The sequence below is a fragment of the Octopus sinensis genome, linkage group LG5 (genome assembly GCF_006345805.1).
Source record: "Octopus sinensis linkage group LG5, ASM634580v1, whole genome shotgun sequence".
Classification (NCBI taxonomy): domain Eukaryota; kingdom Metazoa; phylum Mollusca; class Cephalopoda; order Octopoda; family Octopodidae; genus Octopus; species Octopus sinensis.
Genome location: NC_043001.1, coordinates 54,698,542 through 54,708,790, shown reverse-complemented (window position 1 = coordinate 54,708,790; position 10,249 = coordinate 54,698,542). Strand labels below are relative to the sequence as shown.

General features: G+C 34.4%; 1 protein-coding gene across 3 annotated transcripts in view; it reads right to left on the bottom strand.

Annotated features, from left to right (window-relative positions):
• The window catches only part of LOC115211782 (copper-transporting ATPase 1), a 173,728-nt gene that overhangs the window by 95,178 nt on the left and 68,301 nt on the right, over positions 1 to 10,249 (bottom strand). For 2 of the 3 annotated variants that reach the window (XM_029780460.2, XM_029780461.2), the window contains one exon: positions 4,021 to 4,148. In XM_029780460.2, coding sequence (XP_029636320.1) covers positions 4,021 to 4,125 — 105 coding nt within the window. In that variant the 5' untranslated portion in view covers positions 4,126 to 4,148. Of the gene's footprint in view, positions 1 to 4,020; positions 4,151 to 10,249 lie in introns of those variants that run through there. The other variant, XM_036503444.1, reaches the window with a different exon arrangement.

The window sequence follows — 10,249 nt, the reverse complement described above, 5'->3', positions numbered from 1 at the left end:
AGTTATGGAGAACGGAACAAAAGTGTGCACCACACTGGCAAACAGGCAGATAGGCAAATAATAATTAGAACACACAGGAAAAATACAGGTTAGACGGAAAAAAAAAGTGTTTGATGGAAAGATTGCAAGATATTCACCTACTGTGAATACTACAAATAAAATGATACTTGCCAACTGATACGTCGATCTGTGGATGTTTTACACGAAAACTAGAACAACAATAACTATATTTTATAAATTTCTAGTAATGATTAAAACAACAAGCAACTTTACAACAGTCAATGAAAAGTTATCATTAGACATGTAGCATCAATGTGTGTGTGTGTGTGTGTGTGTGTGTGTGTGTGCACATATACATACACACACATATATGTGGAGGGGTAGCTCCATGGTTAAGAAGGTTGCTTCCCAACCATGTGGTCACAGGTTCCATCCCACAGTACGAAACCTTCAGCTTTGAGCCAATCAAAAGCCTCATGAGTGGTTTTGGGAGAAGGAAACTGAAATATACATACATATATACATGTATATACTGTCCTGTTTTTGTTACCACTTTAACCCTCTGCAAAAAATTCCCAAATTTTATTTAATTTGCTTTGCGGGAGGACTGTTTTAATGAAATCCTGTCTTGTCTCTACCTTCGAAATGCGGAATAGATAAAACGGGACAACTGATGAAGGGAATTTTCTTTATGTTGCTTGTTTTGTTTCTCTATTTGTTTCTTTTGTTGTTCGAAAAACGTTCGTTTTCTATGCTTTTGTTTTTTTATGTTCTCGTTTCTCATTTTGTTTACATTTCTTTGATGCCCTCTATCCATATATGCATGTACATATATATGTGTGTGTGTATGTACATGAATGTGTGTATATATGCATATATATATGTGTGTGTGTGTATACATACACACACACATATACACACACGCACATACACACATCTATACATACACACACATCTATACATACACACACACACATCTATATATATATATATATATATATAAATTCAAAATGGAATAAAGAAACAATTCACATAAAAAGAACAGAAGACAAGGAAACCTGGAAACATCTTTTAACAATCATAGAATTCCAGACTATAAGTGCAGTTGTAGTACATTTAAAGCCTGAAAACTTAATTCTATGGTACTGTTCACCTGGATGCACCAGTGATATTCCCAATATCACTGAAGTGATGGACATACAGGGCAGAAAATTAACAATAGAACATATAGCAATAATGGATGAGTGAAGGTTCAAATCTTATTCAGTGAGCTCACTTCAGGAAAAAGACCAACCCTAGGTTGCCCTCTTTGAAAATACAAGGACCAACTCAAAACAACACTGAAAGCCACTAGAGTTGAGACTAAAGCATTTGAAACATAAGAAACAAAAACTTTGAAGCCACTAGAAGAGAAAAAGGAATCAATCAAACAATAGGAGAGAAAGGCTCATCGAAAATCAACCTCATCCTCCATGCCATTGACTCTTCTATGCAAGAATTGGTCTACAGTCATCAACAGCATCACCATAAAAGGAGCATTCAGCAAAGAGGAAACTAAATTCTCAGACATATATACTGCAAGTAGGGGAGCAAACACCCGGAAGTTGGTAGGGGTTCACTCCCTTACTTGCAATATATCAAATGCAGATTGTATTAAATAACCAGCTGGAGCAGGCATCCTCCTCAAGTCAAGATGCTAGAAACATCAGTTTCTTCAGAACAGCCACAATGAAATGGCAATAAACATTACTTCTCAGTATAGTTACTGCTTTCATCTCTTATAGAGATTTTCTAACTAGCTAATTCACTTGTTTTAAGTATATATATATATATATATATATATATATATATATATATATATATATATATATATATATATATATATATATATAATATATATATATATATATATATATACTTAAAACAAGTGAATTAGCTAGGAAAAATAAGATACTGAGAAATCTGGATGGTTGCACATTTACAGATTTTTATTAATATGTCACATGTTTTTATAAATCATATATTAGGCTAATATATGATTTATTATATGTGACATATTAATAAAAAATCTGTAAATGTACAACCATCCAGATTTCTGAGTATCTTATTTTTTCTAATATATAATACCTGTACATCACCTCCAAACCTTCTAATATATATACATATATATAATTAATCCCAAAATTAATCATAATTAATCCCCCCAAAAAATGAAGAAAAAACACAAGGGATAAACAACAACGAAAGGGAAGGAAAGAGTGTTTTACATTTCGAGCAAAGCTCTTCTTCAGAAAAAGGAGACAGAGGAAAGTCCAAGAGAAACGGAAGAAGGAGGGGAAAAAAATCACCAACAATCCACATGTAGTTAAATTTTGAGTGTATACACATACATAATTGTATATATGTATGTGTGATTGTGTCCTGACATCATGTGTCAGTCCCTAATGCTAATCACTCTGCAGAGTGTACTGCTCTTCCTGATACCAACCGTTACTTGTTTTTCAAAGAAGGGATTTTATTTCTTTTCATTTCAGACATCTTCAAAAGTACAGAATGACCAATCATAATAACAACAAGATATGTCAGCAGCATCCTCATTGTGCTCAAGCAATGACAAGTATGGGATATTAACATTCACATATGTATGCATGCACACACACACACACACACACACACACACACACACACTAAGCTTCCTGCAGTTTCTGTCTACCAAATTCATTCACAAGACATTGGGTCAGTCTGGGGCTATAGTAGCAGAAACATGCTCAAGGCACTGTGCAGTGGGACAAAACCCAAAAACCGTGTGGCCGTGCCATAAGCATTTTAACTATACAGCTATAGCTGCTTCTATATATATTATACCTGGGCACCTGGGAACTATGAAGTCAGATCAGACATTGATTTATGTGTTTGTGCGTGTGCAAGAGACAGCATGTATGTGTGTTATTGTATCACGCAAAGTTTTTAGTTGAGGATTGCCTATTCCAGTGCTACTCAAAGTGGTGGTCCGTGGACCGGTTCCAGTCCGCAAGCCATCAGCTGCCGGTACATGGTAAGCTTCCAGAAAAGAAAGAAACATTATAACATGCTTGTAAAATGCTTATGTAATATTGTATTATTTGTTTACAAAATAAATATAAGATTTTTAAAATTGTCAACTTTTATTATATTCATTATATATATTGTTTCTGGTGTAAATTAATATTACTAAGAAATATTACCAGTCCCTGGAACAATGCAAAAAAAAACTGCTGGTATGCCACATCAGATAGTTTGAGAAGTGCTGGCCAATACGATATCTCTCTCTCTGTCTTTTTGTCAGCTAGGGAGTATCAGACTTTTATGAGGAGCTCTGAGTATAACACATCAAAAGGAATTTCACTGGGTTCCTAGATCAGATTGCTAAATAATTTTAAGGGCAACAACATTTGGTTTCAACATTGCCTTCTAAAATGAAGGACCAATTAATATAAGGTTGTCCCAAAAGTTCGTAGAAAGTCTAGGAAAATAATGGTCTTTATTTTGAGGAATAATTTTTGTTGTTTTTGTTAGTACTTGGCGAGTAAAAATTCAATTTTTTCAAGTGTTTACGAACTTTTGGGACAACCTAATAGTTAAATACGAAAATATATCACTCAGAGGAGCTTTTAGGATTTGTATTGGTGATCATAAAAAAGTGTGCGGAGAGAGAGGAAATGACGTATATGCTTCAGAAGATAACTGAAATTTTAATGAAGTTCCTATCAACTTGAAAACTGGGAATGAGAAGTTTATGTATCATTATTCTCAGAGAAGTAATATACATTTACTTCTTCCTATGAATCCAAGGAATACAAATAGATGTTGAATAAAACTACTTAAGATATAATCTTATTCTGAAACATATTAAAAGGTGATAGTAAGGACATTGACTGGACTCGGATTAGCTTTTATTGTTCAAATATAAATATCACAGCGAGATAGGGAGGGATAGACGGATGGACAGACAGACAGACAAATGGACAAAAGAATACTTACTGTGATATGTTTGATTCCTTTCACTTTAGAGATATGGCCTTCAATATTAACAACACAGGAATTGCAGTGCATTCCTTGAATGCTGATATCTGCCGATTTCTCCATGGTAACCACCTTTTATAAAAGACCTGAAAAAATAAAGTAAAAATAAAATATTGGCTATAGTAAAGTGGCAGGACTGGTAATCATGATCATCATCATCATAATAATCTCATTGTTTTAACGTCAATTTACCCACATGAGTACAAATTAAAAAGGTAATACAAGATTTCTTTGTATTCTTTAATCTGGTACCATTATAGGACTCACTTAACAATGGTCACTCAACAGGTAATCAACACATTGTAATGATACAACCATTGTTTCTTACAACATCAAATAAAACCTCAATGCATTTCCTTAACCCTTTAACATTCAGATTATTGTCAAATATAATGCCTTTTTATCCATATTGCTTTGAAATGATCCTAAATTATCTTGTAGCTTCCAGATTTTAATGATGCGATGGCTTATTTTCAGAATGACATTGCAGGGTACGTATGAGAGGCTGGATCTAGTTGGGCCTGATATGGCCAGTTTAAATGCTAAAGGGTTGACCTGCAAGAGATAGCAACCAAATCTTCCTCAAATTAAATTCTACCACCTTAAAACTGAAAGAACATGTAGATAAAGAAAAAGACAGGATAGTCATGGATAGAATGCCTTTATCATGGGTTTGCTTGATAAGGCCTGAACTGGGAGGCTAAACAGCAACAGAACAAAATACAAAATGAAAACAGGGTACACTCAAGGTGATCCAATGAGGCAGTTTCTATGGATAATAACCCAATCTGCTAGATATAGCAACCAAACCTTCAAATCCTACCTAAAGTAAAGAAGGATACACTGGATAGTGTAGTCCTCTTTAGAGACACTACATTTAAATAAAAAATAAAATAAAAAGGAGACAGTATGGTGGCATGGAAGACTTTGACCATGTAACTGCTCTATCAGGGTTGATCAGAGACTAAATTTATTTTTTCATATATATTTTGAAAACAAAAACTGATGTTTTCAGCACACCCATATTCTAATGGGATGAAATACTTCACTGATCCCACAGCATTATTACTCCCTGAAGCTGTAGTGTTGAAATTCTAAACATACACTCAGTACTTACCTCTATGAGCTTCATTATTTCTTTGCTCATATCTCTCTTATTCTGCACACATACAGTTCTCATTTCATTACCTCCTCTTTGTATATAGCTCTCATTTCATCTTCCTCAAGCTCTCATTTTTATCTCATTCCTTTACCTCTCCATTTATCTGTAATGATTTTCAGCATCATTAGCCTTCCATAGTTTGTTTTTCTCATTAAAACCAACCAAACCTGCATACATACTTTTATCAGCTATTGAAACAGTAATTGTAGTCTTAGCCAAAATTGTTAATATTTTATGTTATTGGCTAAATTCATTTCTCATTAGAATTGGTGCCAAAAGACAAATCAATCCAACAAAGTTAACTCGAGTCTTTGTATTGGCTATATCAATAAAAAAATTGGCCAATCAGTATAATGCCAGTAACCTGTCACAGTCAGCTAATGAGCTATAAATGAGCTTATTTAACTAGATTAAGGCAGAGAGATGTGGTACTGGCAACCTTAGCTGGTGGTGGTTGTTCTCACAATCTGCGTCATAACATTCATTGTTTTTCTCAGTCTTTCATTCATTCTCTCACTGCCACAGTCAAAGTCCATTCACACAACTCTATGTCTCAGTCATTGTAGAGCAGAACACAAAAATAGCCTCTAAAGGAAACTAAATATCAAAGACATTTCACATAATAAAAACAACTGTTTTTCACAAGAGAACTTGAAACTGCATCCTTTAGTACAGCTTACAAACTTGAATGTTTCAATAGTAAAGAGCTCGTGACTGCATTTCTTAACACATAACAGAAAGAACATTCATTTCTGCATAAACTACTGGCCCATTGTCTTGATATGTAACTTTTTAACAAAACATTGAATAAAACTGTTGTGTATCATTCCTCTTAGGTCATAAAATATCTCGCAGGGGATCTCATTTTATCTTCTGTCTCTATATCTCTCATTTCATCTTTCTCTAGCTTTTCTTTTACCTCTCTAATTCTTTCATTTAATCACTCATTCAATCTCCTCTTTATATATATATGTAAAAAAATACAAACTGGGACAAGAACACAAAACATTTAGAAGACAATACAAAAAACACAGACGGGACATTCGAAGCCCTCAATCTTCAGTCAAGAACCGGATCATCCTCGCAAATATATACATGCACACACACATGCATACGAGGGGGTGCTGAAAAGTTCCTGGCTTTGGGTAAAAGAAAATACAGGAGGATCAATTAATTATGATTTTATTGAACATATTCTCCTCTCTGATTCACATGCTTATTGCAGTAGTCCTTCAGTTTTTCTTAGGCATGCAAAAGAACTGAGAAGATTGGGCCTCCAGCCAGGCCTTTTGTGATACCCTTAAAGCCAGGAACTTTCCATCACCCCCTTGTTTAAAATAATAATGAAATTATTGTTTACAGTGCTCAGGTGCATCACAACTTGTCAGAAAGTGCGTATAGAGTATATGCAGTAATGTACAAATGTCTGGAAAGCGAACAATGTATGAGTCAGATACATGCTTGTGTGTGTATGGAGGGGAGAAAATCAGGTGTAGTGTTGGCGACAGCTAACAGACCACATAGGTAATCCAATACAGGAGGAGTATAATGCAGAGTTCTATGCAGGTGAAATCCAGGAGATCCAATAGATGAAATTATTTTGTGAGGAGTATATAAACCATAAAAAGTCAGGAGGTATGAGAGGTGAATACATTTAACCACTTCACATCCTTAGGATTACAGCCATTTCATAGTCTTCATGTAATAATAACTTCAGTGTATAATAAATTATGTTAACGCTAGCTAGCTTTATTTACATTGATTATGAATAGAGAATTGTATTGTATAATGCATACCATGCATATTAATGCAGATATGTAAACATAATTTATTCCACACTGAAATTATTACTGCATGAAGAAGGCTGCGAAACACCTATAACCCTAAGGATGTCAAGTGGTTAAATACATATATTCACCTTTCATACCTCATCCTTTTATGGTTTATACACACACACACACATTCTCCCTCTCTTGTTCCTTTTCTCTCTATCATTTATTCTATCACATCACTTTCAAACTATCATTCTCTTTTTTTCCAATAAACTGTTCTGGTATCTATTTTTCTCCTTTCCCACTGCCCACTCCTCAATCTTTCCACCTTTTTTTTTTTTTTTTTACATCTCTATTCCTCCACTTAGTCTCTCTCCCTTTCAACCTAACAAAGAAGCCTTTCTGGGATCTGTCAACTTGCAAAAAATAAACCAAAAGTTTCCCCAAAATTACACCTTACCATCTTCTAAAAAAGAAGGATTAAACATTGATTGGATAATACAGTCCTAGCTACATGCAATATCAGAGAAAAGGATACATCTGCTCAGTCAGGCTTACTTGAGATTAAACAACATCTACTAGCTCTCTATTTCTATCTCTCTACTAATATTACCAACCAACATGCACTCAGCATTATCTCATTGTTCAATCCGTCAGAAATTCAATAGAAGAAAAAAAGGAAAAAACAGACACAAAATAATCACAAGAAAAATAAATAGAAAGCCTGTCTAAATCATGAGTAACTATATTTTTAACTTCCGTTTTACAGATATCTATTTAGTTATCTTTTTGTTCTCAAACTTGTTAATATTTTTCTGCAACATTTCTTGTCTATTAGTCAACACTATAAATAGTCAGTAGGGAAATCCGTCAACATGCTAAATACAGAGAGCATTAAAATACAAACTAGAAATGAATTTATAGAAATGAGACAAAAAGAATATTACGGAGATGTACTTGCATAGCGAGTGACTTGATCTGAGATCGTGTGCTAGAACAAAAACAATTGCAGCATGGAAGGTGTTTATAAGCCATTTAAGAAACACACAAAAACCGTTCGATTCCCTTCAACATTTAAATTTAATTTATCAACATATTTTCGTTGCTTTGAGACCGCGACTTGTTCATTGACAAAACTGACAAAAATAATATTACTTAATGATTATTATTTTCATTTTTCCAGCATGTAAGAGAGACATGTTCAAGTCTTATTTTGACCACATCGTTGAAGTATAGCCTTCAGCATACTTGAGAACGCAGTGATAACAGAATTAATGAATAAATCTATAAGGCCGAAAATTTGTTGGTAAAGGGAAATAGAATTGTTAAAAAATGAAATAATTCAATTATTACAGTACTTGGGACAAATGAAATTATTGATGCTGCAACTCTGTCAACTTGGATGTGTCAGAGCTGAGTGGGAAAGAAAATATTTTTAGAGTGATGTTGTGTAACCATTCTTGTGGGAATAGATGGTTCAAAGTGTTTGAGTGGGGTAATTCTGCATGCCAGGTGAGGCGGAGGTTACAAGATGTTGTATAGCCCCAGGTCAGCTCTGATCAAGCAAACCTATGACACACAGATAATTAGTTGAATGATCAAGAGTAACCACCCAAACTTATTGTTCCAAATATACTATGGTTCCACACAGCTGAGAACCATACTGCACCCATCAGCATGCATTGCTGAAGATGCACTCTCTCCACTGTCCAGTGTATTTCTGTACTGATGACGAAGTTTTTATCAAAACTGATCCCATATTCTTGAGATGATTGAAGCTATGGGTTTATGTATGATTAATTCAAAACAATGTGAATATATAAGTACTACATCTGACAGAGTAATCTGAGAGCTAAAGGGCTAAGGATACATATGCCTGCGGAATACTAAGTCACCTAAATAAACTGTTATTTAATAAGCAGGTAGGCTAGTTGATTGAACAATTAGAAAAGAATATTTGTTAAAACTGATGGCTGATCCATTTACTCAAAGTATGTATAAATTATTGTGACTGACTCCAAACTGTCAGGCTTTATGACAGATTCTCAATGGCAAAACATGAAATTTCCCTACACACTATTGAATAAGAGGGAAAAACAAAATGGAATATATTATCAGTTGTTAAAGATTTCAGCCAATATCAAAACAATGAAGACTATATTACAACAAGCTGATTTTTAGGAGATGGCTCCCCAGTTCTGTAGTAGTTGAGGTCATGGAGTTGTGCAGCAATTAACATTCAATGCACCAATTTTTCCATGACTAGGGTGGCTGTGTGGTAAGAAACTTACTTCTCATCCACATGGTTCCGAGTTCAGTCCCCATGTAGCACCTTGGACAAGTGTCTTCTTCTATAACCTTGGGACAATCCAAGCCTTGTGAGTTGATTTGGTAGATGGAAACTGTGAGAAGCCCACACCGTGTGTGTGTGTGTGTCTTTGGGTCAATGTCTGTCCCCCCTCACCGCTTGACTACTAGTGTTGGTGTGTTTATGTCCCTGTAACTTAACAGTTCAGCAAAAGAGACCAATAGAATAAGTACTAGGCTTAACAAAAATAAGTACTGGGGGCAATTAATTAATTCAACTAAAAATACTTCAAGGTAGTGCCCCAGCATGGCTGTAGTCTAATGACTGAAACAAATAAAAGATAGAAGATATACCAGGCAAGTCCTTTAGCTCCATTCAATTCTTGTTCAAAATATATTTTAATATAGTTGTATTTAACAAATTTTATACAATATAAAAGATTTAATATAAAAACAATACAAACATTATTGACTTTTAATAAGACTATTTAATTCTATTTTAATTTTTGCTAAGATATTTAATGATTGGGGTTATATTCCTTACTAAGAGCTGTTGAGAATTAATGCTTCATTTTTGAATAAGTTGATGATGATGTCTAACCCATGCCAGCAAGGAGAATGGATGTTAGATGATGTTGATGAGGAGGGGGATGCTGATTTTGTAGTTATGACCTTGTTTTACTTTCTTATCATTTTCATGGATGTTTGTTCACATTCGTTCATTGTTCCCAAATGAGAGATATAATTGCAGTTTTTCTTAATTTTGAAAAATGTATACAAAATTGTAATCCATACGCTTTTACTCTCTTTTACACGTTTCAGTCATTTGACTGTGGCCATGCTGGAGCACCGCCTTTAGTCGAGCAAATCGACCCCAGGACTTATTCTTTGTAAGCCTAGTACTTATTCTATCGGTCTCTTTTGTCGAACCACTAAGTTATGGGGA